Source organism: Ixodes scapularis, unplaced genomic scaffold, assembly GCF_016920785.2.
Source record: "Ixodes scapularis isolate PalLabHiFi unplaced genomic scaffold, ASM1692078v2 PGA_scaffold12__126_contigs__length_90152505, whole genome shotgun sequence".
NCBI classification, from domain to species: domain Eukaryota; kingdom Metazoa; phylum Arthropoda; class Arachnida; order Ixodida; family Ixodidae; genus Ixodes; species Ixodes scapularis.
In genome coordinates this window covers 4,425,154-4,445,684 of record NW_024609838.1, presented here as the reverse complement: position 1 = coordinate 4,445,684, position 20,531 = coordinate 4,425,154, and the positions used below count along the sequence as shown (strand labels likewise).

The 20,531-nt window shown below is 50.8% G+C and overlaps 1 protein-coding gene across 1 annotated transcript in view; it reads right to left on the bottom strand.

Annotated features, from left to right (window-relative positions):
- The window catches only part of LOC8024492, a 31,088-nt gene extending 20,206 nt beyond the window's left edge, over nucleotides 1-10,882 (bottom strand). The window contains exons 1-5 of the mRNA XM_029991260.4: nucleotides 9,840-10,882; nucleotides 6,996-7,066; nucleotides 5,980-6,077; nucleotides 4,476-4,609; nucleotides 2,897-2,995 (exon numbers count right to left, since the gene is read on the bottom strand). Coding sequence (XP_029847120.2) covers nucleotides 2,897-2,995; nucleotides 4,476-4,609; nucleotides 5,980-6,077; nucleotides 6,996-7,066; nucleotides 9,840-9,993 — 556 coding nt within the window. The 5' untranslated portion in view covers nucleotides 9,994-10,882. The remainder of the gene's footprint in view (nucleotides 1-2,896; nucleotides 2,996-4,475; nucleotides 4,610-5,979; nucleotides 6,078-6,995; nucleotides 7,067-9,839) is intronic.
- Nucleotides 10,883-20,531: the final 9,649 nt, after the last annotated feature.

Here is a 20,531-nt window from a genome sequence, read left to right as displayed (position 1 = left end):
CAAGATTGAGGCCGTGCTCAAGGCGCCGAAGCCCAAGAGCAAGAAGGAGCTTCAGAGCTACCTCGGCCTCATCAACTTCTACAGGAGGTTCCTGCCCAACCTTTCGACGCATCTGGAGCCGCTGCATCGACTGCTTCGTGACGGTCAGCAGTGGGCCTGGAAGAAGGAGCAGGACTTGGCCTTCCAGCTCAGCAAGGAGCTGGTCGTTAAGGCTCCAGTGCTGGTGCACTTCGACCCGGCCAAGCCTGTAGTCCTCACCGTGGATGCGTCGCCGTACGGGGTAGGAGCCGTCCTGTCGCACCGGGGTCAGGATGGTCAGGAACGCCCTGTGGCGTTTGCTTCTCGTCGTCTCCATGCGGCGGAGCAACGCTACAGCCAGCTCGACAGGGAAGGCTTGGCCCTCATCTTCGGGGTCCAGCGCTTCCACCAGTACCTGTGGGGCCGGCAGTTCGAGGCAGTCACGGACCACAAGCCGCTGCTGGGGCTGCTGGGACCTGACAAGGCAGTTCCAGTGCAAGCCTCGCCTCGAGTGGTACGCTGGGCCTTGACGCTGGCAGCCTACAGGTACAAGCTGGTCTACCGCCCTGGCAAGGACTTGGGACCTGCTGACGCCCTGAGCCGCCTGACCCTGCCGGAGGTGCCTGCTGCCGTTCCAGAGCCAGCTGACGTTTTCCTGCTGGAGCGGGCCTACCCGGGGGTGCTGACCAGGACTGCGGTGGCGCAGGCGACCAGCCGGGACCCGGTCCTGTCTCAGGTGGTCAAGGCGGTTGCCCGAGGGGAGGAGCTGCGTCACCAGGCGTTCAGCCACAAGACCGCCGAGCTGAGCTTGGAGCAAGGCTGCCTCCTGTGGGGTTCCAGGGTGGTGATTCCACAAAGTCTGCGGGCCAAGGTGCTGCAGCTGCTGCACGCGGGGCATCCTGGCATCGAAAAGACCAAGATGGTGGCACGGTCGCACGTTTGGTGGCCTGGCTTGGACCAGGACATCGTGCACCAGGTGCAAGGCTGCCAGGTCTGCCAGGAGAACCAGCGAGCCTTGCGCCACGTGGAAATCACCCCCTGGCCGTTCCCACAGAGGCCGTGGTCCCGCTTGCACGTGGACTATGCGGGACCCTTCAAGGGCCACTACTTCCTGGTGGTAGTGGACGCCTTCTCCAAGTGGGTGGAGGCACTGCCAGTCACCAGTCCCTCGGCAAGCGCGACCATTGCGGCTCTGCGGCAGGTCTTCGCGGCGCAGGGATTGCCGGACATCATTGTGTCCGACAATGGTCCCGCTTTCGCTAGCGCCGAGTACCTCGACTGGCTGCAGAGAAATGGGATCCGCCGGATGCTGGTTCCGCCGTACCACCCCGCTTCCAATGGTGCAGCAGAGCGGGTGGTACAGACCCTCAAGAACAAGCTGAAGAGGAGCCAGCCCGGGGATTTCCGGACGCAGGTGGCCCGGGTACTGTTTCAATACCGGACCACACCTCACGAGGTCACTGGCCGTGCCCCCTGCGAGCTTCTGCTGGGCCGGATGGTCAAGACCCCCCTGGACGTCTTGCATCCAGACCTCCGGTCCACGGCGCTCCTGAAGCAGCTGAAGCAGAAGCTGGCTGCTGACCGAGGGTGCCGTCCCGGGCCTTTGCCGGAGCCGGGAGCGTCGGTGTACGCCAGGAACTTCCGTCCTGGCCCACCCTGGTCTGCCGGACATGTGGTTTCACCAGCGAGCGCCTCATCGCTGCTCGTCCGCATGCCCGACGGGACCACCTGGCACCGGCACGCTGACCATGTCAGGCCTCGCCGCGGGACCTGGCTTCCACCCTCGGTCGTCGCTTCAGAGGACCAGCCTGCAGGGGGCCCAACAGCACCAGTCGTGGCCAGCGGAGCGCCACCCACCCCGGAGGCGACAAGCGTCGCCACTCCTGTGGCACCAGTTGGACCGGTGCCAATCCCCAATCCGGTCTCTGCAGCTCCACCGGGTGGAGCGCGACCGGTTCAGGCAGCGCCCGGCGTTGCCACACCTGGCCCGTCGACACCTGTACCCAGGCGGAGTGCACGGCAGCGGAGGCCACCTGACCGCTACTCGCCGGGGTGACCTTCATCGTCGACAGGCCGGGACTTTGCACGACCAGACGCCGAGATGGTGTCGGCCGTGCGCATTGTGTTTAGTTTTGTTTAATAACAAACAAACTGGGGGGGAGGAGTGTGACAAGTTAGTGGCGCCCCCCTCCAGTCCGCCCGTCCGCGGCCGCCAGGCTCGGCGGGCAACATTGTTCATCGCGCCCCAATAAACGCCGTCGAGCACACACTGCTCCAGTCAGTCATCGTCCACCCTCAACCAGGCTGCGTGTCGTCTCTTCTCGGCGGGTGCTTCGGCCCCCTTCGTCCACGTTCCAGAAAGATCGTGACATACGCTACCAGCAGACGGTGAGAGTGGTGTACCATGATATGTCGGGGGAGTGCCCACGCCACTTTTGCTGAAAACTGGGTTTATCTAGGCATGGGTGCTTGTCCGGTTAAGGCAGGCACTTAACGTATAATTTGCAGAATTGCCAAGTTTTAAAAATGTCAACAGTGGGCGCTTTTGCGGTATTGGACGGCGTGTTGAGGCACCGTAACGCCCATGGCAGTTTTCGCAAGATGTTTTTGAGTTGCCAAATTTGCAGATTGCTTTCGGACCGCCGTGAACGTTGCGGTGTTTGGTGGTCAAGACTATAGTTTGAAAGCGAGACATCATCTTGCTCCGTTGACCCTCAAATGCGAACAACTTATCGTCTCGAGAACAGGTCAGCTTACAATATGCTTAGGGACGGCTGGAGCAAACAACATTTTGTAAGGACTGTTGACAGACGTCCGCCTGCCTGTCAGCTGTCTCGTGGTTCACGATTTCGAAGCCACTTTGCGAAACCTCACGCACCTTTGTATTGGCAGACGTTGCCGGAGTATAGATGGTCGCACAGGCAACGACCTCCTTCGATTCGCCCGTGGCCCGAGCAGATTACGTGAAATTCCGACACTGAAAAAGACGAGGACATTTTATAAAACAAACAGTGTCCCAGCTAGGTTTCTTCACGAAAAGCAAAGGTCACGACTGACAATTAATAGGTATGAAACAAACAAAAGTTTCACCGAATGTGGTCTCGGCCAAAGCATTAGCAGGGGATATCAACCACTGCATGTCCCTGCACGATCGTGCCCATGCCTTCGTTGAGACTGTCTTAGAATCTATATTTATCTATACGTTATCTAGAAAGTGTACAACAATGCAGAGAGCAAATCATGTCCTTCTTGTGCAGGAGTTGTGGTGACGTCAGAATGACGCCGAGCTAGGGGGGACACTACCCAAGAGGGCTGACTTTTGAACCTTTGGCTGAATATGAATGAAGTTTACAGTATATAGTGGACGTTGCAAGAAAGAATGCAGTGCAAAGTTTCATCTGTGTACATGAATTATAAATGTGATTATAGTCGTTTTTATGAGGAACACACTAACTTTGTTTAGAAAAACTATTGTTAGAAAACTAATGTAATATCCAACGGTTTTCTTCACCAGATCTGCAGCAGAGTGCCTGGAGAGCGCAACTGTGAAAACAAAATTTCCGAAAAGTAATTTATTTTGCACTAACATTGTGGTGAAAAGTCAGATATATTTTCTCTTTTATGTTGTTGACAAAATCTTAACATATTTTATAAAAGACATCCAGAAAGTCAAAAAACAATTCCACAGTTGCATTGCCCATAAAATTTCAGTTAAGAAAAACAAAGAGTGAGCCTCTCCTTCTGTCTCAATAACAAACAATAGTTTTCCTAAAGTGAAATTTATGCCAAAAAGTGGAAGGGAGAAAAATGCACTCAAAGTGCTCCAACCTCTACCTTTTCTTTAGCATTGGTGGACCGAAAATAATTTATAAAAAATTAACTATGCTGTGTAATCTAACGAAACCTTATGGGAATACTCTGTAGATGTTGGTGGATCTAAATGTGGCATTTTTCAAAATCAACTTTTTTTGCAGAAATTGATTTTTGTGGGTAGTGTCCCCCCCTTAAATGAAAGGATTGTGGGTAGACCTCAGTGCTAGGTGCCTTGAGGTGTACCCACTATTTTTTTTATTCAGCCAATAAGAGTTCCGCATCCTGACGTCATAGCAACCCCTGTGCAAGAAGCAGACGAACTTGCAATCTGCATAGAATGCACTGGGTAAATAAACTGTTCAGAGTATGATGGAGGTTCAGCATTCATCTTTGAGTTTAGAATACAAGTTCACACTGGGGAACAGGCAGGCTTGAATCATTAGTGCTACTTCTGGCTCACAGTGCTGTACTGGCTCATATTAGATTGAACTCTTGTCCCTGTCTTACAGAAAAGCTCAGTTCGCTCGAGAAAGGGCATCTGCAAGTTGGGTTACCATTTCAATCTTGAAGACCTTTATACCTTTCGAATTACGACGGTAATTACATTAATATTTTCTAGCGATGGGTGAGGTAGGAGGGCTCACCTGGTACGAGGTCGACGTCGGCGCAACTCCAGAAGAGGTACTTTCCACCCCATTCTGCCGCCTGCCGCAAGAGACGGAGGGAACAGCCGCGGCACGCCACCGACCCAGGCAGACGCACCGTTGAGCTTTGTGCCCTGCGCATGTTTCGCAGGAAGGGCAATTACATAAATGATGTAACTAACTCCACCAGCACGCTCCATTTCCGCGAGACGGGAGGGGACAGTGTCTTGAAGAATGTGCCAGGTGGTAAATGCTGGTCTGAAAACAGCTGTTTTCTTTCTGATCTGCGACTGCTTCCCGTGTCTGGAATACTTGATATGTAGAACTACATGCAAGGACCTGTAAATAGGCTTGCTGTGTTTGTGCACAAAGGCTCTTTAATGGATACAACGTTTTTTTCTGTTGGGGGTCTCTGGCTATCAACCTTGGTTGAATTTCGTTTGCACGTATTGCTGGCAATTTTTAAGATAGAACACATTATAGAGGAGGACCATGTCAGCGTTGCGTTAAGGGCAACTACAATGGAAAACGAAACCGAGATAAATGACTGGTATCACTTTAGTGGCGCAAAATATGATCACGGCCGAAGTATTATGTATATGTGAAGCCGCATGCCCACTAAAACTGATTTTAAAGATGCGACCAGGCATTCTTTAGCGGGTGGCAGGTGGGTTAGCTTGTAGTCGAGGAACACTGAGCGACGCATACGCAGCACCACGGTGACGTCATATCGCGGCTGTACAGCCGACGATCAGTGTTGCCATCCCTCTAGCAGATACTTTCTGTTTTGCCATAGACGCCCGAAACCAGACTTTGAGCCGTGATATTTGTAAAACGACACAAAATATATAAAAGAAATGATATGTTGTAACTTGGGAGACACTGCCTGAGCTGAAAGCAGTCATAATCTGAAATTCTAAAAATATTGACTGAAGTCGCCCTTTAAGAAAAGGCGTCTCACATGACCCGCTATGTCCGCCAAATTTGGCAGGCGACAAATTACTTTTCGAATTTAGTGATTTTTATTTACTTGGTGCATTTACAACTTTGGTGGCTATTGCAATAGTATTAGCGCTGCAGCAGGGCTCTTTTGCGGGTGGCAGTTCGCTTTCATTGGCTGGCACAAGCAATTGTGCGATCATACTAACAACCAGTATCATTCTCCTCGGAAATCGCAGTGTGAGTCTCGGCGTGTCAATTATTGCGTCAAGATTTACTGGTTCAGAAATTATTTTTTTTATGTATGACGAGTTTGTCGAGCATGAACAAAGTGCTACCATAAATATGTTAGCTGTTTGTGTAATTCCTTCATGGGTAGCAAACATTTTTTTTTTAAGGGAGACAATGTGCGGAAGAGCTTTAGAAAGGAATCTGAACCCAAGTTTTGAATTGCACAAATGAACAGTTGTATAAAAAAGCTTATTGCGAATCCCTAATATGTTATAGGTCTCATAAACATGTACTTTACAAACCCATGACGCTGATCCTCGCGAGTCATACTTACGTAGCATCGTCTAATCCGAGATACTCTCCTGCTGATGTGTCCGTCAAGTCCTGCAAATGCTTCTCATTTGCATCCAGCAGTTCGAGTTTGTAACCTCCCTAGTGACAGGAAAAAAAACAAAAAAACATTAAATGAATTTACGAATACATCAGGCAAACAATTAGTTCACATCTAGCCTTCACGGTCACTAACACCTAGAGTCACGGCTCTAAGTTTGCTAGAAAACTGTGTTCTCAAGAAATCAATCAAAGTTGCAGTGCATACAACCAATTTGTGCAGAATTTCCGACTCGCAGCATTGAAAATGTCGTTCCCAGAACAGTTGGTAGCTTTTGTTAATTTGATGTTGATTTACAAGTTCGCATAAATTGGTGTTTTTACTGTGTGGATTAATTATTTTTTTTATAAAACTAATTGGGCAGCAAGTGGGTCGTTATACAATTTTTGCATACTGGATTGCTTTAGCCCATGATTGAAACAAAAAATATTAATTCTTTATGGCTGAGAATTGTTTTATGCCTTCGTATAGTATTACGAACAATGCTGTAATTGCTAAAGCAATTTAAAGTAAAAAACAATCAAAAAGACTAATGATTAGTGTGAACCAAATTTTTCCTGCGGTGTTATTATTTTGTTAAAATAAGTCGGCTCTATGCCAGAGTGGTGTTTGCGGTATCTCCAGAGGGAATGAAAGGGGGGGGGGGGGGGGGGGGGGGGGGCTCGCTCAGCGTATCATATGCCTAAACCCCCCTCCCCGTTTCTTCCACGCCCTAAATTTTTTACATATGCAGAATTCAAGAAGGGGGTCATGACATCCGGACCCCCCCCCCCCTCCCCCCTTCTCCCCTTCTCTCTGAATACCTGACTGACTCTTTATAAAAGCAATGACAGTGGGCACTCTCAGCAAATATATTTATCCATTCTAGTGTGCCGACATTGGGTATAATTACATAGAATGCATGGTTTATCATTCGAGAGATCACCATATAAATCCCTTAAACATGATGGAATGAGTACCTTGTGAGGATATGCCAGATGCCAGGTGACGTTTATCGTTGCACCAACTGGGAGAGTGGTCACGATGTTGCCTGCACATATTGATTATTAAAAAAAATGCTTATCTGTGTTCGTATTTTGTGATGCAAGATGTAGATGATTGCTGAAACTTAATCATACTTAAGTTGTGACATATGCATGCTCTGCATTACAACTAGACTGCCCTACTTGTTTTGTCAACCTCTAAACAATGTGTTGAATTAGCACAGGATAGGAATAGGTTGTTTGCACATGACGTCAATTCGCCATTTTGTTGTTAGTTTGTTTTTTCAAAGAAATTTATTACATTGAAGGATTACATCGTAACCGGTTGAGATGATGTCAGCGGTGCTCTACGGATTTGAGGGGGCATGTAAATCCTTGGAATGCTCGAGTTTGGCACACGCCAGACAGCTCACAACGACAAAATGGTGGACGAAATTTCGTCAGTGAAAACACCCTATAGCTTTTTCTGCTATGCAGGATGGAGTTGTGCCCTTTGCCATGTCACTGCTCCACCTTGAACAAAATTAAAATTGTTCATCTTTATGTAGCTAACCATAATAATTGTAATCACAAAAAAAAAAAAGAAGATATATGTTTTTTTAGAAAGATTTAGTACAGCAGCGCCATCAAGATGATGGCACTGCTGCAAATGATCGTGAAAATATACTTGTGTTCATTAAACTCAAAAAGTCCTGAACAATGCAACGGAAGCAAGTTCATTGCTCATGGCATGCTGCTTGAAATAGACATAACTGCTGATTCATGCACATACACATTTTTTTATTTATTTTTTATTTTTCCTTTTTCATTTTGACAGGGGAATCCGGTGAACTTTCACATTAATTCCAGCCGGGACATAATTGCATCCTTTGAGGATGCCAAATAGCTTCCTGTTTTATGGACCTGTTTCAAAATCTATTTTTATTTTGTATTTTATTCTGGTGTGTTTGCCACCATCAGAATGAGGAACTTTTTCACGGATTTCTCCCCCGAAGTGCTTCCCGGGCGGTTACGCGTTATAATTACACCTTGTGCACTGGTCTGTTTAATTGCCAGAGAGCATTGTGCTGAAAAACTCCCGCCTGGCACGACCAATTTTCTTTTCTTGTTTTTTTTTTATTTCCTGGTAAAGAAAAAAAAAACATGGCGTTAACGGTTTATTAGAAGGGAACACGTAACAAGTGTGTAAGAAAAGTAAACGAAACGCCATCAGTCTGTCCGTCTGAGCATGTCTCCCTTCCAAACTATGCGCCCATTCTATCATTTTCCTCGTTTCATTTCTTCGTAATTTCTTTTTTGTTTTGTTTTGTTTTTTTTCCTTACAAGCGGGGAATTGTTGCGAGATTCCGCTGCTTGTACTGAATGAAGTGGGAGACCCTTTTTGCAACGCCTGAGGCCGGTCGGAGCGGCCGGTCGTCCTTGAGCCCGGCGAGGTCACGCGTGGACAAGCGGACAAGCGCGCCTCTGAATTCCCCTCTCCTTTAAAAAAGAAAGAAGTTTTTTTCTTTTACTTTGAAAAGAAAAAAGGGGGGCACTGATTTGATGTCCCCGAATTTACGCCGCAGGCCTGCAACGATCTAAAAGTGGGCTTTGACCTAAAACGTTCCCTTTTTTTTTAACGACACGCCAGCCAGGGGGCGCAGGTCACGGCGAGATTCAAAAAACGATTAATACGTGGCTAAACTCACTTATAAACAAAAATATATGTTTATTTGTCTTATTTTTAGAACATGAAAGTACAAGCTTTCTTGAGATGTTTAGAAGCTCTTGGTGTTTTTTGCTTTTAGATATCGAAGCCACATAACCTTCCTTAGGTGTCCGTAAACATTTGATATCTTTTAAAAATCGAAGCCTCACCAAGCTTCCTTAGGTGTCCAGAAACTCTTCGTGTATTTTGCTAATTGAAGTTACATAAACTTCCTTAAGTGTCCAGAAACTCTTGGTGTGTTCTAGAAATTGAAGGTTCATAAACATTTCTTAGATATCCAGAAATTCTTGGTGTTCTTTGGCTGATCGTGTTTTCAAATGAAGTTGCTGAACGTCTGTGGACCTAGGGTTTGCGACTTTCGGTCTATTAATAGGAGAGCAGACGAATTCAAACACCCCAGCAGGAACAGGCGCGGCTCGCTGGAAAACGGACCCGTTCCAGGGTCGCCAGAGTTCACAACATGAGCGCGCGCCAGCTCAAGCATGCAGCTCATCAGCATCTTGAGCATCCGCGGGCACGGGGCGGTGCGGCTCACCTCGACGGCGATGCACCCGGAAGCGGAACGAGCGCGCCGCTTCTTGCGAGCGGGCAGGCACGCGAAGCGAACATATGATCGCAGAAAACGCTCTCGCCAGGATGCGAGGTTGACCCGAGACATGTAATAAAGCACGCAGCTCAAAAGCCTTCGGGGGCATCAATCGCGTAGTCCCATTTTCCTGCCACGACGTTACGTCATGGCCAGAACAAGATGTGCCTTGACCGGGACAAGAGGCCGATCGTTACATCGGCGCGTGAGGGATGTAGACACTAATTAATATTTATGACACGAAATTTCCCATGTGAAAAGTTGAAATCCCAACCGGTAATCAACTTGTCCCAATGTGGAATTACAGGTTCCTTAACTGGGAATCAAAACTGGTCCCAAATGGGATAGGGTCAGCTCGAGGGTCCAACTGGGACCAGTTAACTAGACGGATGCAGACATTGGGAGTCAACTGGTTTGACCGTTCCCAGTTGGGGAAACAGTAAAACGGTCAAAACTGACACGGTTTGTATAATGTATATACAGTATATATAGTAACGACAAGAGCGCAAAAGGCAGCGGTACGTACTTCTTGGCATCCCACACGGTGCTTTGGTGCGCCCGTTGTCGAGGAAATCCAAATCGTAGCGCCTGGCCGGTGGGAACGTGAGCGCCACGTGCCCTCGAGTGCTGGTGGGACACAGCACCAGCACCCAGCCCAGCACCAGAGTCCATACTTGCATCCCGGACTGTCCCGCGGCCAGCTCTCAGCGAGCTGAGGTCCTCCACCAGCTAGGGTAGGTGGAGTTCATGGCGCGGTACCACCACCGCCATGCCACGGCACAGCAAAGCCCACGACACCGCTGGGTTCTAGTTTACACCACCGAGGTAGAGAGAGTGAGTTCCCGGTTCCGTTGGTCTTGGAACACGATGACAGGTGGTGGGAACCCGATCACCTGGAAACCGGAGAAAAATAAAAGTGTTTCGTTTCGAGGGTAGCACCTCGCTGGCTGGCTGGTTGGCGGCTGGCTGGCTGACTCGTCGAAGGAACTCGCCGCCGGAAGCCGAGGGGGAACGACAGGTGAGGTAGGTGAGGGGGAAAGAAACCTGTCTTGGAGGGCTTAGAGCCGCATTCCACCGCGCGCGCACCCGTTGCTGAGCGGCAGTTCGCCGGCGAGTGAAACTGCATTGGTGAAACGATCAAACCTACTCTCTCCACATAAAGAAGCGAATGGGTTGAAAGGATAACTGCGGGTGTCTATTATTCCTTTCATTTTTCTTTTTTGAAAAAAAAGGGGGGGGGGGGGGTGCATTCTTGGAACAAGCTTGCCGGTCCTATGGCTCGTTTCGATTTCATAATATGTGCAAACATGCACGGTGTGGTGCACGCTCTGGCGCTTGCTGCAAGTGAAGCGTAGAGGCACCTTCACTATCAGACGTAATAAGCGATATATTTTTTTGATCGGTCAGGCGCGAAGGATATAAGTGGCGCGCTTTGTTCATGTGCGCACATGCGTGTGGTGTATAGCGATCGCTGTCTTTATTTTCTTTTGGTTCAAGCTTGGGCGCGCGAACAAAATACGGCAGGGGCGAAAACAAGCGGAGAAACTCGTTGCTACTGGATATGTCCTAGGTGCGGTACTGCTCTTGGGACTTTGCCAGTTGGAGCTTTCGGGTTGGTGTGGCAGTAATCAGAGGTTCTGCGCGCCAAGGTTAGCGAGATCTTAAAAATAAAATAAAGACTTTTTTTGTTGTTGATCAAACATACAAAAAAGAACTTCCATTATTTTGTACGTCTTATTATTAAATTTAAAGTATGTCAGTACTAAAGTTCCAGAACATGCAAGACATGTCGGTGTTCGTCAAACAAATCCTTCCTGCAAAAAAAAAAAAAAAAAAGTCTATTTAGGAAAGTTGTGGGATTTCCCTTGCTGCTACCCGTCTCGGAGAATGACACAGCACACCGGTTCAACAACACGTAAACATTTAATGACCGCTATCGCCTGCGCCGCGATCCCAACAGCCCCCGCGCATCCGCTGCGACGGCCTTTTATCAGCGGCGGAGCGCCGCTCGCGTGGCCAGTTGCCCTTGGCCCCCTCGTGGCCAAGATGACCACTTATGATTGTCGGAGGGGCAGCCTGGGCCAACCGCTTGGAATCGCCAGGTTGCCCACACATCTCCCCCCTTCCAAAAACGAAAACAGAGGACGTCTTTGATGGTCTTCGGGGGGGCCTTCCTTCTTGGTCAGCAAGGGTCTTCTCAGATGAGCGAGCACGGGTCCGACGTCAGTACTTCCGGACAGTACCGATGCAGCCATGGGGGGTGGTCTGATGATGGGAGCTGCGTCGCCGCTGTCTGGCACGAGGAACTAGAAATTAAAAACAACATGAGGCCATGGCGCGGTAGGAAAAAGTAGCCGCGCACACGAAAGATGCCTGTCCCACTGTGCATGCGGGAGCGCGGACCATTTCTCTTCTCCCCCCCCAAAACACCGAAGAGGGCATGAAGATAATACGCTTAGAACTCGTGCTACTCCCGGTCGTCTTCACCGCCGTCTCAAGTTGTACCGCGGTAGAGACGGTGTGGAATCTTCCGAGAGGTGGTCCGGATAGTCGTCATCTGGAACCTGCGACACATCTACCTCCTCGGGTTCATAGAAAGCTTTTAGGTCGGCGACATGAATAGACCCGCACACTTCACCAGATTCACAATGCACCAGCTCATAAGACAGGTTGGAGAGCTTGCTACTAACACGGTAGGGGCCATCCCACCTCTTTGCTAAAGAGGCCGTGAAGCCTCTAGCAGCATCACTCAGCGGATGAGTTCGCCTCAGTACCAGATCTCCTACCTTGAACTGCAGATTTCGCCTCCCCTTGTTGTACTGGTTTGCCTGCTGCAGTCTCGAGACGTCGAGGCTCTCTCGAGCTTCACGCAGGTTCTCCGTGAAACGCTTCCGGAGATCTTCTGCGAACTGCGTGGTTGTGCGCTGCGTGCTTGCAGGATCTGTGCAAAGGAGGCCGTTTCCCAGGGGAAACACGAGCTCTTTTCCAAAGTTAAGTTGGGCCGGAGTAAAACCCGTGGACCGGTTGATTGTTGTGCGGGTAGCGAATGCCATTTCTGCTAATTTCGCGTCCCAGTCTTTGTGTCGCTCTGTATGCGATACAAGCATCTGCTTCAGGTTACGGTTCACTCTTTCCGTGATATTCGCCTGTGGATGGTAGGGCGAAGTCCGTTTGTGCCGTATGCCTAGCGCCTTACACGCATCCACGAACACCTTGCTAACAAAATAAGAAGCGTTGTCTGTAATAAGCGTTCCGGCAAAGCCAAAGCGCGCGAACGTCTCGAGAAGACAGTCCCAGATTTTCTTAGAGTCTAGTTTGCGCAAAGGAAACATTTCGACCCATTTTGTGAAATGGTCGGTCACTACTAGCAAATACTGATTGCCGCGTGGACTACGGGGAAAGGGACCGACAACGTCGCAGGCAACACACTCCCAGGGGTACTTGCTTTTGACCGACTGCATTAAACCTGGTGGTTGGCCACCTCGGGGTTTTGCCTTCTGACAAACCGGGCAGCTACGAGCGTACCTCATCACATCCTGCCTCATACCTGGCCACGTTGCAATTTGGGACAACTTTTCGTACGTTTTGCTCCCACTGCTGTGGCCTGCCAAGGCGGGATCATGCATATATCTTATAAATGACTTACGCAGTTTACGTGGTATTACAGACCGGAATGGCGGGCCGCTGGACCCATCGTCCGCCTGGGGGATGTATCGCAGCAGGATGCCGTCGCTGCTGAGCAGGTATGAGTCCAAGTCTCTGGGATTCCCAGCGTCGGCTGAGTTTTCTTCTGCCAGCTGGTGCATCACCTTCTGACAAAGTCCATCGGACAGCTGGGCCGCTCGGAGCTCCTCTCTGCTCACCAGGGTTCCCCACCGCGACTCTGGTGTGATGGGCGCCGCATTGGCCAGTGCCACCAAGTCGGGATCCACCTGCATTTCCTGCCCGAGAAGTGGAGCACGGGACAACGCATCTGCAACGTGGTTAGCCACTCCACGCTTGTACTCGATTGTGTATTTGTAGCGCTGGAGCGAAAGGGCCCATCGAGCGAGTCGTCCTGCAGGGTTTTGAAGCCCTTTGAGCCACGAGAGAGCCATGTGGTCAGTTTGAATGCTAAACGAAGCGCCGTCAAGGTACATGTCAAACTTCTTAAGCGCAAAAATAATTGCCAGGCACTCTTTTTCGGTTGTTGAGTAGTTTCGCTCCGCTCCGGTTAACGTATGACTGGCGAAAGCTACGGGACGAAGAACGCTGTCATGTTCCTGCAGAAGGACTGCTCCTAATCCGTAATCGCTTGCGTCGGTCTGCAAGACGAACGGACGATTCAAGTCGGGCAGGTTTAAACACGCGTTTTCAGTCACAGCCCTTGAAAGACACGCGAATGCGGTTTGCTGCTCTTGCCCCCAGCACCATTTCGTTTTTTTGCGGAGCAATCGGTTCAGGGGTTCAGTTATCTCAGCGCATTGCGGAATAAAATCTCTATAAAACGCAATCATCCCGAGATATCTCTGTAGGCTTTTGACGTCATAAGGGGGTGGGTACTCCGTTATTGCGCGCAGCTTATCTTCATTCGGCCGCAGCGTTCCGTTATCCACAACAAATCCGAGAAGGTTGATTACAGGCGATGCCAACTGGACTTTATCTGGATGAATCGTAAGGCCGGCTTGACGCATTCGTTCGAGTATGATCTGAAGGTGCACGAGATGCTCCTCGAATGTTCGTGAAAAGACCACTACGTCATCCATGTACGCCATCGCAAACTCGTACTTCGCGTCACCGAGGACAACGTCCATTAGGCGTTGAAAGCTGGCGGGAGAGTTGGACAAACCAAAGGGAAGGCGAGTGAATTCGAACAACCCCCTATGGCAAATGAATGCGGTCTTCTTTACATCAGCCGGATGAACTTCGATTTGAAGAAATCCGCGGCTGCAATCGAGGGTTGTGAAAACAGTCGCGTTTCCAAGGGCATACATTACTGAGGAAATACTAGGAAACGGGTAACTGTCTCTGACTGACACTTCATTTAGGCGCCTGTAATCAACACAAAGCCTTGCTGTGCCGTCCTTCTTTGGAGCAAGGACTACCGGGGAAGCCCACGGGCTTTTTGACTGACGTACTGCGCCTGTGTCGATCATTTCCAATAGCGCCGCATCAAGAAGTTCGCGCTTGTGAGCACTTATGGGTCTCGGATTGCACCTCCGGGGAGGTGCATCCTTGGTTTCGATGCGGTGCTGTAGGAGATCGGTTTTCCCAGGTCTTTCCGTGAACATCGGCGAGAAGGGTTCCAGCAGTTGCTGGAGCTGCTTCTGTTTGTCTTCACCGGAACACTTTTGCACGGCTTTGAGCACGCTGTCTGGAAGTAAAGGCATCTGCCCGGCAAAGTTTAACGGGAACGCTTGGCCGCGAATACAATCCTGCCGTCTGGTAAACGGCGTTAATTTCGTTTCGCCACCCAACCAATATCCAGCCTGGGCAAAGTCGAGCAAAACCCGCTCCGCTGCAATAAAATCTCTACCAAGGATCATGGGCACCGGCAGTTCTGGGAGGTATACGAACCGTTGTCTTCGTTTTCTACCATGAAAGGAAATTCGTAACCTGACTGCGCCGGCAGCAGGCAGTACGGACCCCGATGCTACTTGCAATTTCACGTTTGCTGACCGAAGATGTATCTTTCTCTTGTTACATTCCGCAAATACTGCATCCCCAATAAGCGATATGTTTGCTCCAGTATCTAAAAGAGCGGCTACTGGCATACCTAGTACATTCACAGTCATACGAGGTTCAAGAGACTTGGGTGTAGATTCGATTCTACTCACAGCTGGGATGAGCAATGTCGGTTCCTCGTTTAGTGAGGTTGTTCCTACCCCCGTCGGCTGGTGCGAGTCCATTAGCGGCCGGCCATCCAGAGCGACCATCCTTGGTGTTGAGAACTTCAAAGCGGCTCTGACGCTGGGGATCGTGCCGGCCTTTGGCTGAAAGGGAATCGCATTAGGGTCCAACTCAAATGCAGTTGCTTCGGGTAGCGTAGGACCGGGAACAGTGGAAGCTGTACGCCCGGGGATCAGTGCAAAGGCAGACGCGCCGGGAGTCTCATGACCGAGAATTTTGTGAGCTGGCCGCCCGGGTGTCACTGCAACAGCAGGCACGCCGGGAGTCTCAAGACCGCGAACGGTGTGAGCTGGGCGCCCGGGTGTCGGTGTGAAAGCCGACACGCCGGGAGTCTCACGGCGAAGAGTGTTATGAGCTAGCCGCCCGGATGTCTGTGCAAAAGGAGACACGCCGGGAGTCTCAAGACCGCGAACGGTGTGAGCTGGGCGCCCGGGTGTCGGTGTGAAAGCCGACACGCCGGGAGTCTCATGACGGAGAATGTTGTGAGCTGGCCGCCCGGGTGTCACTGCAACAGCAGGCACGCCGGGAGTCTCAAGACCGCGAACGGTGTGAGCTGGGCGCCCGGGTGTCGGTGTGAAAGCCGACACGCCGGGAGTCTCACGGCGAGGAGTGTTATGAGCTAGCCGCCCGGGTGTCTGTGCAAAAGTAGACACGCCGGGAGTCTCAAGACCGCGAACGGTGTGAGCTGGGCGCCCGGGTGTCGGTGTGAAAGCCGACACGCCGGGAGTCTCATGACGGAGAGTGTTGTGAGCTGGCCGCCCGGGTGTCACTGCAACAGCAGGCACGCCGGGAGTCTCAAGACCGCGAACGGTGTGAGCTGGGCGCCCGGGTGTCGGTGTGAAAGCCGACACGCCGGGAGTCTCACGACGAAGAGTGGAAGTGTTATGAGCTGGCCGCCCGGTTGTCGATGCGAGAGCAGACACGCCGGGAGTCTCAAGACCGCGAACGGTGTGAGCTGGGCGCCCGGGTGTCGGTGTGAAAGCCGACACGCCGGGAGTCTCATGACGGGGAGTGAAAGTGTTATGAGCTGGCCGCCCGGTTGTCGATGCGAGAGCAGACACGCCGGGAGTCTCAAGACCGCGAGCGGTGTGAGCTGGGCGCCCGGTTGTCGACGCGAACGCGGACACGCCGGGAGTCTCATGACGGAAAGTGTTGTGAGCTGGCCGCCCGGTTGTCGATGCACGAGCAGACACGCCGGGAGTCTCAACACCGCGAACGGTGTGAGCTGGGCGCCCGGGTGTCCATGGAAAATCGGACACGCCGGGAGTCTCACAACGAGGAGTGTTATGAGGAAGAAAAAGTGATAGAGGGCCACCGAGGGTCGATAGAAAAGCGTCAGTCCCCGGGGCCCGTGTGAGCCTCCGGGAGGCCCGGAGGCGGCTGCGGCGACTCGATCTCGTGGATTGTGTTTTTGACGCGGCCGGCGGAGAGTAGAAATTTCTTACCACCGCCGGCCGTAGCCGTTTCCCTGTGTCTGAGGCGGCCGCTGCCGTTCGCTGCAGTCCCGGTGTATGTGTCCTGGCTGGTCGCATCGAAAACAACGGGGCGTGACCCGCCCGTCGGCTTCGTGCGGTGTCCCGCTCTCTTTTGCCTCTCCCGAGCTCCGCGTTACCGGTCCAGAGGACAAGAACTCATCTTGACCAATGGAGGGGCTGTAGCGTTGTGATTGCGTGCCTTCGTAACCGCTGCACCTCCGTGATTCGTATGCACGAGGATCTAGGGTTCGTGATTCGTATGCACGAGGATCTGGGGTTCGGGGGACGGGCGCCTGATTGGAATCGTCTTGTTCTCTCTCGACTCTATGTGCACGTGCGTTTCCAGACCACGCAAATGATGGTTCCAGAGTCATGTTCTGCGGTGGAGGGGGTCGGTATCTTAGTTCCGCGAGGATGTCGGCCTGGATGGTGATTGCCTCCCGTGCCATCTCGTCTAAATTCGTAAAGGTACGTCCCCTGAGATGGGGATGGAAACGCGGGTGGCTTTGGCGGATGGCGCGTTGTACTTTCTCCGCGTCCGGTGCCGCGGCGTCGGCGATATCGTACAGGCCCTGGAGAGCCCTTACAAACTCAATAAGTGACTCTTCCGGGTGCTGTGTGCGCGCGCGCAGCTCGTCTTTAATCCGCACGCTGTAATCCGGAGGCAGGAACTCCGTCCTAAATCGTGCCTCAAAATCTGACATACTTGTGAATTTAGTTTGTCTTTGCCTCCACAGTGCTGCACTGTCTGTCAGTGCAACCGGCAAAAGGCGGGTGAGGATGGTTTCGTCGTCAATTCCCGACGCAGCTTGGTAGTCCCGCAGTTCCGAGACGAACATCGCAACTGACTTTCTATCTGCGTACCCCGAAAAAACCGGAACGCTAAGCGAGAGCCTTAGGAAGTCCCTGGGGGGCGTACTTCCAGCAGGAGTGGGTCTTGAGCGCATCATCTGCTCTCGTTGTATGTTAAGAAGCATGGTCATGGCCACTCTTAGTTCTGCTAGACCACCCTCTAATGATGCGTCTACCGGGACTGAGACTGCAGGCTTAGCGTCTGGTTTTATGTCACTGGCGGCGTTATCCGCGAGTGCACCGAGCGTCAAAAGGTCGTCCTCACTCACGTTTCTGTCGCCGTCCTCTGTAGACGACATCGTGTTGTAGTGGAGACTTGCGCAGGTCGATGAACGTGGGCTTCCGAAGAAACGCCCCCTCAACTTTGGGCAAACTCAGGAACGCAAAATTGACTATGTAAAACGTAAGAACGAACCCAGTTTGCTGCCATCCTCCCAGACGAGCAGCATATCACGTCTGGGCGCCAGTGTGGGATTTCCCTTGCTGCTACCCGTCTCGGAGAATGACACAGCACACCGGTTCAACAACACGTAAACATTTAATGACCGCTATCGCCTGCGCCGCGATCCCAACAGCCCCCGCGCATCCGCTGCGACGGCCTTTTATCAGCGGCGGAGCGCCGCTCGCGTGGCCAGTTGCCCTTGGCCCCCTCGTGGCCAAGATGACCACTTATGATTGTCGGAGGGGCAGCCTGGGCCAACCGCTTGGAATCGCCAGGTTGCCCACAAAGTTTAACGTTTACAGTAGCCAGATTGTTATTTTTAGCAAATACCGGTTTAACTGGGGTGCTTAAAAGCATGGTGTCACTTAAAAAAAAAAATGCTGGGCGTCGTTAAAAATCGTTAATCAACCCGCTTAAAAAAAAATCTCGGGGGACGTTTAAAGGGATTATCTCGTCAAATTTCGTATTCAAGAAGCATTTACCTCATTGTCATTGGCTGTAAGAGCGTCTTCCACGACAAATCTCCTTCAGACGTAGCATAACGCAAAGATCTCGCCGAACTGAAGCGCCCATCGAACTTTGTCCTCCGCGTGAGCGCTACTACGTGGTTCAATGCCCGCTCACACTCTTGCAACCCTTGCAAGAAAGGGGAGAGGAGGAATCGGGAGAAAAGGGGAAAGCGCGAAGTGTACGTCGGCCTTTAAAATTCCTTAGGTCGAGAGAAAGAAACTGGCGCAATGGCGCCATCTATGAGGTGACCTTGGAACTGCATTTCACAAAAGCGAAGGTTTTGCGGGATTTCCGAGGTCAAATGTGCGTAATACCTATAACAAAGGTTCGTTTATAACGTTGACAAAAGTTTTTCGAGCCAAAAAGGGAAGGATAATGCTCGAGAGAAATAGAAAATATACCGTACCGCCAAGTTTACATTGCTACCCAATAGGTGGTGAAGTGTGTGAACAGGTCTACCCACTGGTTTCTATTATAGGGGGCCTACCTCGTTGCTGAGCTAGATTTTTTTTTTTTTTTTTTGTAAATTAAAGGATTTTTGTTGTGCGGTTGTCACGCTCTCCACACTTCTCCGCGAGGTTTACAGTGGCGAGTAAAATGGAACGCTGCAGTGGGCGTCCGGGGCACTGTGTTGTGAAATCGCACAAGACAGGGAAGCGCAGCCATTGATATTTGCGAAGCTTGGGATGGAGTTTCGTAGTAATCCGACATTGATTACACTACGTTGAGGGGGGGAGGAGGAGGAGGAATGGCTTAGCAGAATGAAATTAGCCTATGTTAATCATTCGGCTCCCGCAAGGTAACCATATCGTTATCACCAAACATATTCGATCACTTTTAAGAGATCTCGCACTTCGTTCTTTTGGCGGTCACTTGGAGAATCGGTGGTTAAACGTTTCATCGATATTTCGAGCAGCAGTGGATTTTGTTCATTCTTTTTATGAACCGGATAGTTCTCTTAAACGTCAAAGACTAGGGCACCGCCTGGTGGCGTTTGCTATAAAAAGGGTCTATAATCCGTTCACCTCTAAAGGCCGACGTACACTTCGCGCCGTCCACTTTTTCCCTCTTCGTCATTTGGCCCAACCTCGCTCCCCTCGCAGCTTAGGGGAAGGCAGCGCTAAGAGGACTATCTTCCCTGCAGAAAACCAAGGTTGGGTACGTTGGCCTTCAACGAAATTTGAAATATTCCCGTGGTGTTCAAAAATAGGTTGAATATCATCCACAATATCCGTAAATGACAAACGCACGTTTGTATTTTGATCCTGGTGGCTGTATTTTTCTTTATAAACTGCCCACTCTGGCAAGCGCTCGGAGAAGGCCCAGCTTAGAGCACGTGACATCTAATGCAATCGCGACGTAGGTCGTCTCAAGACGAGCAAAGCTACGGCGAGGCTGACGTCGAGAGGATGGCCTAGTCGTTCCAGCCATCGAAGCGGCTGCTTTTGTACGAATTTTGAGTGACGAGTTAATCTTCTATAATCTTCAAGAGAAACAATAGCGACTTCTGCGACACACGAAAGGGATTATCGGGAAGAGGGGAGTTCCTCCTTCACCCCTCCTCTCGTCGTGGCCGGAGACGAGACAACCTCCGTCACTAGCTGTCAAGGCTCCTAGACGAGCATTACAAACGAGGCGTTAGCGACATCCACCAGGTGCTCTTTGCTAATCGCTTAATTCGTTTTAAAATTCCTTTTCGAGACTTTTTTAACAAGATATTGGTATGTTCCATGTGATACTGCTCTTTTGAACACACATAGACAAAAAAATGAGCGCCGAAATTTCGTTGTAGTATCCCTTTAAAGGAATACCACAACGAATTTTTTTTTTTTTTTTTGTAAATTAAAGGATTTTTGCTGTGCGGTTGTCACGCTGTCCACACTTCTCCGCGAGGTTTACAGTGGCGAGTAAAATTTCGTTGTAGTATCCCTTTAAAGGGATACCACAACGAAATTTCGGCGCTCATTTTTTGGTCTATAGGTTGGAAGGAAGAAGCAGACGGAACCCTGGAGAGGAGAGGGTGAAACCTCCTCTCTCCAGTGTTCCGTCT